The sequence below is a fragment of the Bacillus rossius genome, chromosome 3 (genome assembly GCF_032445375.1).
Source record: "Bacillus rossius redtenbacheri isolate Brsri chromosome 3, Brsri_v3, whole genome shotgun sequence".
Classification (NCBI taxonomy): Eukaryota; Metazoa; Arthropoda; class Insecta; order Phasmatodea; family Bacillidae; genus Bacillus; species Bacillus rossius.
This window is the reverse complement of record NC_086332.1, coordinates 128,101,225-128,120,122: the sequence shown is the minus strand read 5'-3', so window position 1 is coordinate 128,120,122 and position 18,898 is coordinate 128,101,225. Positions and strand designations below refer to the sequence as shown.

At 38.2% G+C, this 18,898-nt stretch overlaps 1 protein-coding gene across 3 annotated transcripts in view; it reads right to left on the bottom strand.

The window, feature by feature from the left end:
• Window positions 1-18,898, bottom strand: part of LOC134531237 (equilibrative nucleoside transporter 1) — a 296,916-nt gene that overhangs the window by 116,561 nt on the left and 161,457 nt on the right. For all 3 annotated transcript variants that reach the window (XM_063366923.1, XM_063366924.1, XM_063366922.1), the window contains one exon: window positions 10,718-10,803. In XM_063366923.1, coding sequence (XP_063222993.1) covers window positions 10,718-10,803 — 86 coding nt within the window. The remainder of the gene's footprint in view (window positions 1-10,717; window positions 10,804-18,898) is intronic.

Here is an 18,898-nt window from a genome sequence, read left to right as displayed (position 1 = left end):
AGCTGAGTCATCAATTTTTCTGTAGCTATGTACATATTTTATTGGATAAATGACTACAAATGGGTAATGACATAAGAGTCTATAATTGTTGTGCTATGCTAGGCCTATGAAATACAGGCAGTACCAGATTTCAAAGTGGAGAGCTGTGTGAACTACATATTTGTAAATATTTTCTTTGGGTGTAAATTATGATAAAAATATTGTGTTCTTACAATACTCATCTTTCAGAGGAGTTCAATTTTTTAATAAAACAATTCAGAGAGAGAAACTTCTATGGCAGCAAAAAACATAAATATAAGGTTAGTAAACTTATTATTCAATTTAATTTGAATATTTGGTTTGGTAAACTAAATTGGCACCCTTTCAAGATTTTAAACATCAACAGATTTACTTACTTATATCATATTAAAATGAACTACTGGAACTTCTTTACTAATATAAGTTGTTTATAAAAAACTTTCATGATGACTAACCAAGTTAGTAAATATATAAAAATCTAGTCACTCAGATTTTATGGCACTCTTACATTGAGCTAGAAAAATGTGGTTCACAAGGATTGTATGACAAAATTACGTGGTACTCAAGTTAGTGTAATAATGTTTTTTGCATCTGAAGTGTAGAGTACACAAGTTCGCATAGAAACAGACTCCAACATTTAAGGAAACAATATATAGGTTTATATGGATGATGAAGATAGCTACATTATTTCCTGAGAGGAAGTAAATCTAGTTCTAGGCAGGATTCAGAGAAGGACTCGTAGGAGAAGGAGGAGAAGCTAGAGAGAGAAAGATAGGTCCTAATTTTGAGGTGTGGCTGGAAAAGAAAAAAATGTAAGGGTTCAAAACACAGATAAAACAGGGCATGTTATTGAGGAAGGTTCAGCGTCAGGCAGGATACAAATACTGGGAATGGAAAATTTTTGGCACTTACTATAAGAGGGCAAGGAAGAACGAGCTAGAAAGGAAAGAGAGGCTGAAGAAAAATGCCAAACGAAGGAACATGAAGCAAAGGAAAAATTGGATAATATCGTACAGATATTAACAACCTGGTTAAGTAAATTTTCAGCTGAAATAGAATAAATATGACACAATATTACTGACACAAAACAAAATCATGCAACAAAGAATTAATGCAACGGGATTAATATGATAGAAAATACTGTTCCTGCAGTAACAGAAGTAGCTAGGAAAATACCAAGTAAACATGAAGAGAAATGTAAAGAAACCACATTATGTGTAGTCAGGGAAAATATTAATGTATTGTTACGATTTCCCAGCGGGGGTTCGTAAAGGATAGCCCAATTAATGATTTTTATTACACACACAGTTTTATTTATTACCACTACTTGTCACTTACAATTAATCTTCTAAGATGGCAGATAATTAATTACATGTAAAGAAATGTCAATTCCCCAGTCACTCGTTTCACACACCTCGCTGGGCCGCACCTCTGGTGCAACTCTCGCCGCAGCACCCCTCGTGGGTCTCCGCCGCGGGACTCCGTCGCCGCACTTCGCCGCCGCCGTCACACCCTTCGCCGAGATCCCACTCGACGACTCGCTCGCAACTTCACTCGGGACTCCGCCGCGCCCGCGACTCTATCGCCCGGAAACTCCCGACTCCACTGATCTCACTCACTCCCTGCCCTGGAACCTTCGTCCAAGGACTTCGCCACTCTGCCGCACCCGCGGCACTATCGCCCGGAAACTCCGCCGCGGAAGAACTCCCCACTCAGACTCTCTCAGACTCAGACTCAACCTCCTTATATAGCCCTTGGGTTCCCGTCCAGAACAATCGGGCATGTCTCCGAGATATCTCGCGACCTTCGCCGTCGAAATGCCCAGAAACGCGTCGTGAGTCCTCGAAGGACGCGGTGGCTGCTCTAAGAACGCCGATAAAGGCGTCTGAGTCCTTTTATTCCGCAGTGCGGCCTCTTTTAAGTAACCCGATCTGAGGCAGGTGCGCGCTGCGACGGTCAGGATGTAGCGAGATAGTATGACACGAGATACCAGGGAGAGGATGCGGGTGGAAGGGGGCGCAGACAGGCCGAACGAGCGCGGCGACGCCAGCACTGCAGCCAAGCGCGATCGTAACAGTATTTTAAGGTGCTTTTTGTTGAAAAATTGCAAGAAATCAACATCAACAAAATACTGTGCCGCCAATTAGTACTTTTGGCACAATTCTAAATTTAAATTTTTCAAAAATAATGTACCCCAGTCATTATTAGCTGCAAGAACTTAAACTTTTCCGCCTCCTGTACACTCCAGATTAATATTTGTCAGACCTGTCTCCCCAATCGTTCCCAGCATATGGGTCATTCTATTAAAACAAGCAATATTGTTGTCTCTCGGGCCTACGTGGTTCTTCCGATTAAATAAAACCATTTTAAAAAATTTACAATCATGAACATGCTATTCACTATATAAAATAACATTAACATATAAAAAAATATATTCACATTAAATTTGTTTATAGTTTTTATGTTTAAAAAAGTCATTGTCCTGGCTGTCACTGGTCATATTTTATTGAATTTTTTTATTTAACCTTAAAAGAAGATAATTTTTTTATTGTATGTAATTTTATTAATATATTATAGATTTAGAACTATCACTTAGTACCAATTGAGTAAGTGTTGCCACATCAAAAGACTACTGTAATTGTAATTTAATAGTTGTCTCCAAGAATATCATCATTGTCCTGGTATCATTTGATTCATTCGTTTTAGCAAAGATAGGTAGCAGCACAATTTGAGAGGATTTAGCCATCTATTGGTGTAAGTATCAACTAAAAGGAAATGTGTTCATTGAAGTTTGTTTGGAATAAAATATTCTTACATTGACAAAGAAGAATAAGTGTTTGAGTGTTTATGCTTTTTAACAGTCATTTTCCTGGGCAATGAGTCTGACCACAGGTATGTAATAAAATAATGGTTGTTTTATTTTTAAGTGTGTAATATCAGTCATAAACAGGCTATATAATATTTAAACTCAAAAATTTTGGAGGGAACAATATATACTTTTCTAAAGTCTGTTTCATCATTGACTTGGTCATCATTGCCCTGGCTATAATGAGGCAAGACAATGATAACATGGCAGGACAATGATGTTATTTGCATACTAGGTAGTATTATCTCGTGATTTTTGTTTAACACCACATTTTATCACAGATGTCAATATTCATACATTTATAAAGTAAATGGTACATTATTTCCCAGATATTAAGAAGACTAAAATAATTATGGCTTTCAAAATGCAAAATATTTTATGCCTATTTAAAGGCGTGTAAATACTATTTTTATTTTGCCTCAACTCAACGATATATTTACTGAGCTTAACTATGTAATGAATGGAAATTAATGGAGGTTAGGTCATAGTGAAAAAAAATAGTACCTACTAGTACTTCATGTGACAAGCACTAACATAGCTAATTATTCACAGTGCTGTCGTTGCGACATTACTTTGAATGATTTCTTGTCTCGTGTCATTTTTAATTATGTTCCATTTAAAACCAATTAGGATATGTTAATTAATATTGTTTTTGAACAGGTCACATTCACATTTGAAATACTCATCTGTTCTTTACATACTATGTAAATGCATTATAAAATATTTAAATATTTTCAGGTTTGAAGAGCAGCAAACATAATGGGTAAAATTAAACAATCAAATGATGAAAGGTTATTGAAGAAAAGACTTGCAGAGAAGAAGCGCCAAGAGAGAATAAAAAATAACCCAGGACGATTGTCACAAGAAAAGTTAAAAAGACGTGCTAAATATGAGAGACAAAAGAAAACTGGAATTGTCAAGCCTGAAAGCAAAATGACGAGAGAACAGAGATTCACACACAAAAAATTAAAAGAAAGTTCTAAATGTTACAAAAAAAACAAACTATGGCCAGTAAAATCATTAATGAAGTATACTTTTATAGTGACTCACCCACTACCCAGCATAGGAACAAGAACAATTTTTATCTTATGTCAAAAGTGTTGCCAACTATTTCTACAAATGTACGGTTCAGTTGCTGGAACTTCTCTGAAGCAGGACACGGGAAGGGTGCTCCTGATGGAATAGGTGGAGTTTTGAAAAGAACAGCAGATCGCATAGTTGCAGACGGAAAAGATTTACCTACATTTGAACATCTATTTGCTGCACTTAAGAATGTCCTGGTATCCTTCTATTTGAGATCACATCAGAATTTAGTGATTCCATTCGCTCAAAAATCCTGTCTGAGAAGACGTTGATCCCTTTCAAAGGCACCATGTTCATCAAGTGATCCACAGTTCCAATGAACCAGAAACGTTACACTTTAGATCACTAAGCTGTCTATGTATAACATATGAAGGATGCATTCATGGATATTATCTTGGCTCACAAAAAATGAATGGCCAGTTTACTACAGATGAAAGTAAATGTGGTGATTCTGCAAAACAAACACAAGGTAAACTGCAAAAAATTTTACTGTCAAATATTTTTTTAAATTCAATCATAACTTATCAATTATCAAAACTGTGTGGTATGTTTAAGATATTACCAACAGTCAACCTGGTGAATGGGTTGTTGTCTCATATGAAGGCAAGCAGTATCCTGGTGAAGTTCTGGCAATATCAGAACATGCGTGTGAAGTGAATGTCATGGTTCCAGCCAATGATTCAACATTTAAATGGCCCCCCAAAAAAGACATATTTAGTTACGCCTTTCACAATGCTAAAAAGAAGATTGGACATCCAGTACCGTGTGGCAATCGTGCTTCTCAATTCACATTCAGGGACTTTCCTTTTTGAAATTCTGAAATTGTATTACTAATTATTTTATTGCTTTTTAATGTATTTACTGTTATACTCAAGCATATATCATTAGTCCACTATGAGATGAACTAATTCTTGTTTTTAGTAGGTACAGTAGAACCCCGATTTAACGAAGTGCTATGGTTACCGAAAATGTTTACTCTAAATCGATGTTTCGTTAAATCCGATTTTCCGATTTTCTATAACCCCCGCACTCATAATCGCGTCCCTACCGTTTCCATATCGTAGACAGGGTCGACGCTGATATCTTGTGCTGCCGTGCTATCTCAGACTTCGTCAACTTTACATCTTCAACGTCTTTTAATCTCGCTCGTACGGCCCCCGGTTCGTACGTACACCTCGGTCGTACATACAGATTTTCAGAAACCGTGAAAAATGAGGCATAAAATAAAAGTTTAAAAATATGTAAAGTGTAAGAAATACGTTAAAGTGTATTAAAATACAGTCGCAACCTGCAGCGTTTATAACAAATACGAGCTACATACACATTGCGTCACAGTAAAAAATAAAAAATAAAAAAATTGGCCGCAAATTGATGGAAAATTTCCGTCAATAGCACGCCGTACGCGGAGAAAGGTCATTGTACTCGGTCAGCTGCTGTTACGGCGCGGCGTAGCCGCCGGCTGACTCTCTTTGTTCGCTGAGCTGCGCAGCACTTATAAAAAACGTATTCCAAAAACTAAACACCGCGCACAAAGCTCTTACTGAGAATAATAGAGCTGTAGCAAACCGTATGTATTCGGTACCGAGTAACAGGTGCGCCATCTAGTAACGAGTAACGAAACGTTACACACGGCTGCATCTCGTTACTCGCATTTTTCGTATGTTTTACGCATGCGCGCGCATATTCGATGAATTTGCGTTACAAAGAACGATGTTTGTTTATTAAGTAAAGTATAATTTGGAAATTCGTCGTCAAAGTTTTTTACTGTTTATTAAAGGTATTGTGTGTGTAGACTAAGTTTGAGATTGGAACAGAAACAACGTAAGAAATATGTTTTTATTATCGCGTATTTTCACGTTTTTTTTGTTCTTATCTTAAAAGAGATAGTATAAAAAAGCCGCTCTAATGAGATTTAATTGTTTCTTGGTTAACAAAAACTGTTAATTATCAAATATTGTTAATTGTTTATATTCTATTTATTATTATTTACGCGACGTCATACTGTACGCGTACGCAATACGACTCGATTCGTTGCTGCAACATAACATAGCATGTTATGCTGTATCAGAAGTAACGAGTAATGTAACGTGATACGATAGTAACGAGTACTAATTGTTATAGTAACGAATACATACGGGGACGCTTTTTTTCGTTACTTTTACACCTCTCGAGAATAATAATAATGGCGTATTGGTGTGACGTGGTCACAAGTTGAAAAAACCTGGAGGATGGGAAAGGGAATATTTGGAAACGTGTGATTATTGGCTAGCACTGTTACTATGCGGGCGTGTTTGGAAGATAACGTGGTGAGTCAAGCCAGGCATAGAAGAGGGGGAGGGGGATGCGGACAAAGAAACCCTTCATGACGTCATGTGTCGCGGACAGTCTATCTATCCAGGCGCGCGCAATGGCACGCACCTACGCAATTCAGTTACAGCGCCCGCAGTTTTTAAGCAATTTAAACTTTTTTAATTTTTTCGTAACTGGACAGATGATGCAAAGGCACATATTAATATATAGTACCTCCATTCTATTACTGACACCACAAAGTGTAATTTTTAATAAGATTCCATTACTATTTACTTTCATTTTTTGGAAATCTATATTATTATTTTAATAAATTGGTGTTTTTTGATGGTTCCTGAAAACCTTTACGTTAAATCGCTGTTTTCGTTAAATCCGTGTTCGCAAAATCGGGGTTCTACTGTACATAACTTATTTACATTTTATTTCATGGATGTGCTAGGACTATCAGAGTTTTTTGTATGTTGTTATCATTGTCCTGGCAGCAGTGTCATTGTCCTGGTACACAATTTTTAAAATATAATTTTTTTCGTATGTAAATAGTGAAATTATTTATTGCTCATAAGCTTATTTTGTTATGAAGGCTAAGTAAAAAAATATCAATCAATAAAAACAAAATAAATATATACATGGGACAATCATCATACAAATTTTTGGTTCTGACCACTAGTAACACAACATAGTGTAGCGGAGAAATATGACACACTAAAAAAATTACACATCGACATCATGTTCATGATCATTTATGATTAAATGAAAGCATTGAACATGTTTCAATGGTATTCTTGGTCATCCTTGTCCTGTCAGTGACAATGAGGTTGTACTTCCTGAAAAACCTTTCAGCGTCAACACTACTGACCGGAAGCCACACACATCTCAATGCCACCTCACAACACAGTGCACATTTTCACTATTTCTTCCACAAACTCCTGCTGTTCAGTTTTGTGTTTTTTTGCTCCTGAACTAACGCCAGCATAGTCGCTTGCCGTTTATTTTCAAGCTGGTGTGAAAATTTCTTAAGCAGTTTGATGTGCGACAATGTTTTGATATGGTTATCAGCTGTGTCTTTTTTTCCCAGTGTATACGAATATTGCAGGGCTTCTACATGAGAATATTGGTATCGCTAACGTAGAAATGATGCGATTTATACTGCTCTGCTCTTGAATGCGGCCTTAAAGTTTTCGTCTGCCCCATTTCGTTAAAATATTTACGCAACCTGATACACGGCACAGCAAAGCCAGTTTTTCTTTACCGCGTGGCTGACTTCGGAATGAATTCACACCAGGAGTTTAAAAAAGAATGAGCGAAAGGCAATAACAATGAAAGCAGGTGGTTTGTTGAGACGCACGGCGGGAGGAGGAAGGAGAGGCGGAGGGTGGCTTGTTGAATGATGGACGGCGAGGGGTGGGAGAGACTTTTTTTTTTGCTCGTAAGGAATACGATGGGGGGGGGGGGGGGGGGGAGGATATTTTAGGGTGGTATGTTGAATGATGGAAGACAAGGAGTGGAGAAGACTTTTTTTTTGCTCGTAAGGAATGAGAGGGGGAAGGGAAGTTTGTTTTACAGTTACCGGGTAGTGTTTATGAGGAAAATAACAAGTTATACAGCTGAGTTTAAACAGAAAGGTGTGAAGTATGCCGAATGAAGCGGAAAAAAATGTGGCGGCGAGAAAATAAGATACGGCAGCAACCAATGTCAAGTACTGACTGGTGCAGCCAAACATAACTCCAGAAAGCGCCGAAAGATAAGCGAGCATTCGAAGGATGAAACAAGGAAAATATCCAGAAATAGAAGCGGCCGTGACCGTGAGTGACAGGCAAAGAGATACGGTACGGTAATTTATTGTACACATCGCCCGGGACACGAGTTGTGTTTACAGCACTTTAGTGCAGACTGTACTGGTTAGCCTTGATTACTTCCGCTGGCTTATCGCTGCACCCATGCATGCATGCACGCACGCACGCGCGCACACACACACACACACACGAAAGCTGCTGCCTAGTGCCTTGCCGGTTGCTGCTTGGAAACATAACATGTGCTCTGACGGGGAAAAAAAATCCAGTAACTCAAAATAACACAATGTTTATTTAGTATGTAGCGCAAATTCGCAAGTTGGTTAGTTTATCGCATTTTATAGCTGGTAAACAGGTTTGTCGCATTTATTCGTGGCTATATCGTTAAAACGATTTTTCATCATCTCTAATCATATCAAAATACTGGCTTGTACTATCATAATGCATGAAAGTGAAGGGACTTGTTGTTAAATGAACATGACGAAGTAACATTAGACACTAAGGATTCTATATATCTGGAAATTATTTTAGATATGACGGAACTAGTCTACCATTTTTGTTGGATAGTGGGGCAGAAGTCTCATGCATTAGTTCTGACAGTGTTACTAAGATACAGCATAAAGGATGAGGGAGGAAATAACCCATACTACCAGAACCTAGTTTAAAAATCTTAGGGGTCACATCAAGGTCAAGCCCTATTATGAATAGGGAAACGTTAATTAATGACCATAGCAGATTTAGGTGATACCAAGCAGATTAATGCTTTAACTGTAAAGGGCCTAACAAAACCTGTAATACTAGGAACCGACTTCTAAACTAGGTTCAAGATAGTTTTGGATTTCGGAGGGTGGATGATCACGTCAGCAGATCATACACAAACATCGTAGACCACCGAAAATTGGAAAATTGAGGAAAAATAGGTATTTTCGATTAGTAAGCCAACTACCACTTTGCATGTTTATAATAATTCCATAGAGAATTTAATGGCGTCTAAAATGGATTTGTTTAAAGCAATCAAGAAATCAAAATAGTTGATTCAAATTTAAAAGAACAGTTCTTCGCCACATTATATGTTTTTTGGATAAATAAGGTTTAAACAAACTCTATCAAGCGAAGATTGAGGTGATACCCAGTGAATTATTTCATTGTATATCTTATCCGATACCAGCCAAATACTTGAAAGATGCCTAAGAATACCCTAACCTCATGCAAGATTGAAATAAAACCACTAGATCAACCAGTCCATAAAGAAAACATATTTTCTGTCAGAAAAAAAGATGACGCACATGACATCCATCACATTAACATAAGGAACTGTGAAAGTCCACGTACCACCAGCGATATTTTACTTCTGTACCAAGGAGTAAAATTTTTAACTACTCTTGATTTGTCCGCAGGGTATTGCCAAATTTCTTTATGTAACAATTCAAAGCAGTACACCTCAATCCTGATTAAAAAATCCAAATATGTATTTCAGGTTATGCCATTCGGCTTATGCAATGCAGAAGCAGAGTTAACTCGTTGTCTAGACATCATGCTGGGACCCGAATGTAAACTGTTTGCAAGAGTGTACGTAGACAATATTTTAATTATGTATCGTCATACCACGAACATCTAGAATATATACATATTGTTACGCATGTGAGCAGGGCCGGAGCTGGCTGGCGGCCCAGCACGGCCACTGACATCACGTTGGATTACAAGGGTCGTCGCTTTCCCTCCCTCCTGCCCCCCCACTCCCCGCGCGGCACTCTGTATCGGCGGTGTTAACTTGACACCCTTGACACCTGGCGGCAGCTGTCGCGCGACCTCCCGACGTCTTTCTCGATTAATATGGCATCGGGTCGGCGCGGAATGACGCGACTGGCCCCAGCCGTGCTCGTTAATTCTAGAAGTGGCGCCTGGGCCTATATAAGCCCGGGATGCCGGCCTCCGAGTTCAGATCAGTTAGGAGTTGACCCGGGCAATAGTGCCGCGAGTGCGGCAGAGTTCCAGGGCAAGTGTCTGAGCGAGAGTTCCGGGGTGAGGAGTCAGCGCGATAGTGTCACGAGTGCGGCGAGAGTCCCGAGCGCAGTTCCGAATGAGGCGTCGAGCGGAGCCTCGGCGAAGGGAAGTGTGACGGCGGCGGCGGCGGAGCCCTGCGACGGAGGACCACGAGGGGTGCTGCGGCGAGAGTTGCACCAGAGGTGCGGCCCAGCGAGGTGTGCAGAACGAGTGACTGGGGAATTGACATTTTTAAGTGTAATTGATTATTAGGCATTTTTAGAAGATTATTTGTTAGTGATTTAAATATTAGCAATCAATAAAACTGTGTAATAAAATCTTTAATTGGGCTATCCATTTACGAACCCAGTAGTTTTCCCATGACGATTATTGTTTTAATAATTGTAACAATATTGTACTTTCTAAATTAAGAGACGCTGGAATGACCATGAAATTAAAGATATCTGTATTTTGTAGACCTGAAATAACGTTTCTAGGTAACGTGGTATAAAAACAGCACCCGAAAAATTACATGTAATTACCAATTTTCCAATTCCAAAAAGCATTAGACAGTTGAAGGCTTTCTTAGAAGTAGATGGAGTTTACAGGAATTATAGCAATGAAATAGCTGTGTTGGCATAACCAGGAGCAAAACGCAGGCAGGACTCACCGTGCCCAAGATGACAACGCCGGTGTACTTGAACGGCAGTTTGGCTGCCATCCCGAACACAGAGTTCTGGTACACGCCATTAGCCACTGCAACATTCATTCACCATCACCTTAATGCTGTTTGCTTCATCACACTTTCCTCAATACAGTCATGATTACAGGTTTCAACTAGCATGGTCCAGCTCCAGAGATTACAAGGAATATAGTTTTCACAAAAAAAAAAGTTAATAATCTTCAAATATAATAATTTAGACAAATTTTGTCAATGCACAGATTGTAAATTTTTACAGTCAAACCTCTCTGATACGACCCCTCACGGTTCCCAGGAATAGGGTCGTAATAGAGGGGGGGGTCGTAATAGATGTTTTCCGAAATTTTCAGTTGATTGCCATCCCCCCCTTCCCCCTTTTCTCAAACCGCTACTCGCTAAGAAACCAGCCGTACAATGGCAGGATGCTGTCACTCACAATGCTAGACGGCTTTGCTTTTAACCCACTTCAACCTTCATGACAAGTCCGTTGCCCTACAGGCCACCTCTAAAGAAAATATTTCAAAAGACAGTTTATTTTTACTGGTTAGTTTACATGTACGTTTTCTGCTTGCCGTAGTTAAATACACTAGAACCCTGATGTCACGAACCCCGGATTTAACGAAGCAGTGATTTTACGAATACATTCTCGGGAACCGTCAACAAATTGGACATTTTGACCAAAATGTGAAAATCAGAAGAAAAAAAATTAAATAAAACAAAATGAAAGATCATTAAAATCTGTTAATTTTAACACACAGCGTATTTTTGTGTCGGCTTTAATACTCCCAATAATGTTCATGTAAGAATAACAAAAAAATAATGGGACATTTCCTTTAAACATACGGCAGCAGTAGCTTGTGCAACGTAAGTGGGAGCGCGGGAATATCGTCTAGAGAGGCTGGCGGCAGCACAGGCGGCGGATGCATGACGTCGGTCGCGAAGGTGTTATCAGCCAGACAGCTGCTCTATTACTAACCCCCTCCACTTCGTTACGCGCTCATCATGTGACCGTCTGCTGGCAGTGAGATCTGCGCAGGTTCTTTTCCTTGTTGTCGCACTATAGTAACATTTAGCATGTTTGAATGCAGGTGGAGCCAGGTGGAGTAACTTGCCAAGTCACTGACCAAGGGAACCTGGCCCTGTGTGACCTTGACCCAGATCTTTAACACTAGCCTCTAACCTTGACTTCGACCCCTACTACCTTACCGAAAACCAACATGGAGGATTTGGGGCTCATTTTGGCGAAAAACCGAGACTGCCTAAAATTACTCATGTAAACTGGGTCAATAAAGGTGCTTCACCTACGCCATTACAGACATGCTGCACTACGCCAAAAGACTCTGACCCTTTGACCCCATAACAAGTAACATTTTTGAAATATTGTCTTTCCCCCAAATTTAATGTTACTGACAATATTTCATTTTCGTGACTTTTTATTAATACATACACGACTATGTGACCTTGATCTTTACTACATACCCAAATGAGCCAAAAATCCTTCAGTTTGGTTTTAGGTGCGGAGTTCGGGGTATAGGCCAGGGTAATTCTAGGTGAAGGTAAATGTAGACCAAGATAAATGTTAAAATATGGTGTTATAGGTAAGGGTCAAGGTCCTCCAGGGTCAGGCACCTTTGGTAAATGACCCGGATAGTGCCTTCGTCTGTCTCCACCTGCACCTGAACATACCATATCATACTGCTTCAACAGAATGCATTTGATTACTTTTTTCGTTTTTTTATCAGATCCAAGGAAGCTACCATCACAATAGCAGATGATTTACCACAGCCATGCACCACAAGTGAAGTCAACTTGCCACTGCCATACTCCACTGGTGATGTCAACATGTCATTGCCATGTTCCACTGGTCAAGTCAACTTGCCAATAACATGCTCTACACATGAAGCCAACTTGCCACTGCCAAGCTTCACTGGTGAAGTCAACTTGCCAATGTCATGTGTCACTGATGAAATCAGCTTTCCACTGCTAAACTTAGAAAATGTTACGGACTTGCCACAGCCATGCTCCGCTGGTGAAGTCAACTTACCGAGTAGTCCAAGTAGGTTGTTCTACTAAAGACTCAATTTCGCTTGAAATCACTGGTAGACGTATTGTTGATATAAATCATCTTTTAATACGATCAGAAAGTTAGACGATCATAGGCCATTCAGTTGCAAATTCAGTGATATGTATATTTTTAAGGAAGTTCGTTGTGGTCTACGAAGTGTTCTCTCCTTCAAATGTCGTATGTGCAACATGGTGTCGAGTGTTAGCACTGATGCGCAAGATTCAGATAAAATGAGTGTTAACACAGCTGCTGTTGCGGGATGTGTCGCATCAGGATCTGGATTTTCTGTCTTAACTGAACTAACATCAGCGATGAATATACCAAGTATGGCAGCGAAAACATTCGAAACAAATCAAGATAAAGTATTTGATAGTTTTGAGTACACAGCTCTTGAGGAAATGAAGCGTGCTGCTGAAGAAGAAGCGAAATTAGCTGTGGAATATGGGGAAACGGACAAAAATGGAATACCTGTTCTAAAAGTGTACGCAGACGGCAGTTGGCCTAAACGATCGTTTAGGAACAATTACAGTTCTCTGTCTGTCGTGGTGAGTTTTTCATTTCATTTTTATTTCGTGAACTCAAGAAAGAAAGAAATGTTTCAGATATTTTTGTTCCATAAAATTGTAAGAAATAGTATTTAGTAAAATAATTTGTAACTAATTCATAACGTAAGGAACGCACCTGCATGAGCAAAAATTGCGCTACAGTGAATTCCATCAAAAATCCACTGGGCTCTTTAAAATCTTACAATGTTCCCTAAGTACTTATGTAGAGATAAATTCGCTAAAAATAAATATGTTCAACAATTTAAGAAAAAAAGTAAAGTTTACATTTTATTAGCCACTTGCTAAGCACTTACTGCAACGCCTTCATACGAAACCATTTGACGGACATGCTCTCATGTTTTGCAAAACTTGCCCGACCATAGGTCTACGTCTACATCATAAGGTCACCGCCGAAAGGCTCATGAAAACCTGGGTTTTTCTTAAACACTGCACACTAATAAAGTGCTCCGCAAATAAAGGATTCTACACTAGCATAACTGCCCTTATCACTCCGTATTTGTCATGCCTATTAATTAGAAAAAAAGCTCGAGGCAAGCAGGTCCCTTGGGTAACACTGTAAATAATTGTATAATTCACAACAGTATAATAAACCAGGAAAACCATATATAGCTGCTAATTTAATTCTGCGGCTTACAGATACATCGACTGCACAAACCCAGTTTGAATTATTAGTCCTACCATATATAGAATATATCATATGTTAGCATAGAATTCAAGAATGTGCACAAAACTTCCCTTCAAGGTGCACTAATACGAAGGAAAAAAATTGCATTATTTGAATTTGGAACCCTACAATTTTCACGGTAATCAGGGTTCGATTCCCGGAGGGGTTTTCATGGAGAACTGCCGCATCCTCCCCCTCCCCCCTAAGACCGGTAGTGTTGTAATGTAGAGTTCCATATCACATCACAATAATTCAGGGATGGTGCCATCCTACGAGCCCCAAAGTCTAAATTCTTGTTCACTGCTACCTCCTCCATAAGGCAAACCCCCCCCCCCCCCTATGTTTACTATATTTTAAAATTGTTAAGATAAATTTTAATTGAGCCATAGTTATTCATATACACATACCATTGTAAACTGAATGTTGGTGACTATTTTGATCATGTTTTGTCACATGTAATCATACACAGCTATGCTAACACAATGAAATTATTTTTTTTTGATGAGTTCACTGACATCACGTGCCCATTTCTTTTTCGTTGCAGGCAGCCATTGTGGGATATCGAACTGGAAAAGTAATTTTCTTAGGGTGGAGGAATAAGTATTGCACTTTATGCAAGAGAGCAGAAAACGCAGGTGTTCCTGTTAAAAAACATACCTGTTACAAGAACTTCACTGGTAGCTCTTCCAGTATGGAAGCTGATATTATCGTCGATGGATTTGCATCTAGCATGGAGATGTATGGTGTAAAATATGGAATTCTTATTGATTGCTGATGGAGATCCAAGTGTGTATTCAAAAATTCTGCAAGCAAGACCATATGACGATCTCACAGTGGAAAAAATAGAGTGTACAAATCATATTCTAAGAAATTATACTAACAAGTTAAAAGACTTGGTGAAAAATGCGAAACTAGGAAATGTGAAACTACGCAAAAAAATTGGAGCGAACATTTTGAAATTGAGAACAGCAGTGCAGAAGGCCTCGATATACCGAGCATCACAGAATCTCCCGGATACGACAAAGTTACAACTGCTGAAGAAAGACCTTATCAACTCCCCAAGTCACATATTTGGTGAACACCTTAACTGCAAAGAAATAGGTTACTTTTGTTCCGGTAGTAAAGATGATGAGGTGAACTATGTGCCAGAACTGAAGGCAGCAGGGCCTTATGCACTTTTGCAAAAATTAATTAGTGGGCTAACTGATCACTGCCGAAGTTTGTTAAAAAACTTGAACAGCAATATTGTGGAACAATTTTTTTCTCTTGTTGCTAAATTTATTGGTGGAAAACGTATAAATTACACTCAAAAGCGTTCTTACCAAGGCCGCTGCACTGCAGCACTGTGTCTCACAATACGCACCGACCTCTATACCTACTCCACAAGGTGATGTTCACTGACAAAAGTCCTGGGAAGTACACAAAACTTTATGAAGCTCGTCGTCTGCGTTCAATCCAGAAACGTCGCGAGAGAGCTAGACCTGTGAGAAGAGGAAATAGGTATAAAAACCCACATAACGCACCCGACATACATTATGGACCTAATGCACAAAAACCAGATCTACCAGAACCCATGTATGAAGAAAAGAAGCAGGACTTTCTCAAGTCTATGGTTCGTACAAAAGCTGAAATTGCAGAACTGGAACGTGCAACAATTCTTCAAAGAGAGAGCGGTTTTTGGATGGAAGAAAGGAGAAAATTGTTAACTGCTTCAAATTTTGGGACAGTTTGTTGCAGACGACCTGAAACTAGTTGCCAGAATCTTGTAAATCAGCTGCTTTATGGAAAAATAGATTCTGATTCCGTGCAATACGGAAGAGACCACGAAAAAGATGCGCTACTGGAGATTGGAAGATATCTCGATGTTAAAATAGAAGAATGTGGTCTTTTTGTAGATGAAGAGATTCCATACTTAGGTGCTACACCAGATGCTTTAGTAGACCTCGATGCCATAGTTGAGGTGAAATGTCCTTCTTCAGCACAAAATCTCACCCCAGAAGCAGCTATTTTTTCCAGAAAAGTGACATTTTGGAATGTTAACAAAAACCAAAATGAAATTACAGGCATCAATAAGAAACACAAGCATTTCTTTCAAATTCAAGTACAATTGCACATTACCAAACAAAATAAGTGTTACTATGGTGTCTGGATGCCGCTGGGGATTAAAGTAGAGATTATATACAGAGACGACATGTTTTGGTGTGATGAGATGCAAGAGAAGCTACAAAGATTCTATTTAGAATGCCTTCTTCCTGAGCTTGTCGATCCACGCCACCGACGTTCACTACCGATACGGGATCCGCCTTACATTATGGACGCCCAACAGGCGGAAGATAATAGCGTGGTTCCCAAAGCAAGGAAAAAGCTTCTGTAGATAATAAAGACATGTGAGTCTGTACTGTGTTACATTGTTTCGCACGTGGCGTATATGGGCATTGATTACGGGACTGCAATTTTGTTGGCAAATATAAAATATGTACTTTTTATTGTGTTTTAAATTGAAATCATTAACTGATGTCTAAAGACCACTTTCAGAACAGTATGTCAGGCGTACACGGCAGGGTCAGACATCTCAATTATAATTTGGTGTAGGTGAAATTTTACTTTTGGCAGGTTGTTCTGTTTTTGTTAGTTTTCACAAATCTTTTATAATTGATTTTCTTCAGATCATTTAACTAATAACGCTGCCAGAACTCACCTAGCTCTAGTGAACTAATTTTATTAACGTATTCAAGAAGTGTAAAAATATTTTTTTTATGCAGTACATACTCGGAAATAAATATGAAACATGTAATTTTAATTATTTCAAGAGGATATTAATTTTGTTAAGGGTTGGTATAATAATTTCTTCCTTGATTTCAGAAGAAATTTGTTCGTTATAATATCCTTGCAAACAGTTGCCTATTTAATCATTTGTAAAGGACACTCTAAGTTTATTAGCATGAAGCCAACTGTGTTACTTTAATATTTAGAAAACATTATGTTGTTATACTGCTCATTTATTTTTCAGTATCATCTTACCTCTTGTCGTACAATACCAGCCAGCTTTACTTTGACTGATAACAGTGTCATTCATTTTTGCTGTCAGCCAACATGAGTGCGTAATAAAACGGCTACTTCGTTATGTATTTATGTACCTAGATGCGTACGATTTATGAAAACATTTTTGGTTAGTTTGAGCTTTGACAAGTGCCAGTTGTGTGCATATTAACTTAAACAACAGATGTTTTCTTTTATGTTGATTGAAATATTCATTGTAGCAATCATAATTGTATCAGTGTACATATTGTTAGTATTTAAGTATCTCACTGTTCTTGTAACTCTAACCCAAAATATATGTTATGTGCGGTATTGTAGGGTTCAAAATAAAAATGTATAAGTAGGCCTATTATAAATAAGCATGCTTTAAAACCCGCCATTTTGTAAGGTATGATCATGATTAATTTACATATAGAATAGTTGCATAAATTATAATGATATGTGAATATGTTCCTTACTATTTGTAACTGTATAAATTGAAAAAAAAAATTTTAAACTACGATGCATATACACAGATAGGCTAACTTTCAAAAGAAGGTTTGAATGAATACAAGGTTTCACCAAAGCTATTCTCTGATGCAAGTAGTACATAGTAAATGTGTTTTTTGTGTGCTTTACTGTAAGACTTAATATATACTCCATAATCTTTTATCTTTTCTGCACACATTACTTATTATTTTGTGGATGCGATTTGTAAAACTTCGATTTTTGCAAGGGCCGAACACGGAATGTCAACTTTCTAAAGTATTCTATATACATTTTTAAAGTTAGTAATGTATTCTATATATTATATGTATAAATTTTTTACTGTATTATATATATATATATAAACTTTTTAATGTATTCTATATATAGAGATGCCAACCCCCAGGTGAGACAATCAGTAATCACAATTTTTTTTACACATGCGTAAATCAGGCACGACAAAAATTTATGAACACTGAACATTATGAACCTACTGATAGTGAGTATAATCCAATGTTAAAGATAAATCTCATATTGGATGTTACTATATAAAAACATTTTTTGATAGTTTATACATGATAGTTTTTTCAGTAAACAAAGGTAGGTAGCTTACCCCATATTACTGTCCTTCATCAGACAGGGACAACTTTGTGGCACGTTTTGCTGCAGCCAACTCTTCTTTGCTAAACTTGTTTTGGTGACATATGGTGTTGTGAGTAAATGACTTCACTTTCTGCACAAGCAGTGCATTTAGTGTTTCTGTAGATAAATTGGGTCTAAATACAGTTTGGTTCTTTCGTACTATGCTGAAAATTCTTTCAGTTGGTGCATTGCTATGAGGAACTAAAAGAATAGTTAACATTAATTTGCTGAGTTCTCCAAATTTGTACAGCCCACTTTCCTCTTGCAATCTGGAAATGTTGTGCCATGCTACATCGATACTAGGAGCAGCAAGAACTTCTTCACCAAAATCAGAGAACTGGTAAGCAGCAAATTCAGTTTCCAATTGGCCAATATTAACAGGCAAGTTTTTGAACAAAGTAACCATGTACTGAACAGAAGAAAATGAAACTTTTCTTCTCAAACGAACATCCAATACCTCAGCATGCTTCAGAAACTCATTGTAAATGGGCATTTTCTTGAGAATGTAGTCACAGCCTGCTTTGTAAAATTCCCTAACATTGGAATAAAACTGACTTATCTGTAAAGCTGTAAGATTTTTCCCTTGGATGTAGGCTCTAGTGCTAGCACCAATCACTAGGTCAGGATCATCTTTCTGATTTTTTCTTCTTTGAAAGTCAACATCAAAAATAGATGCATTATCAGTACTATCTTTGAGTGCTGTAGGCTTA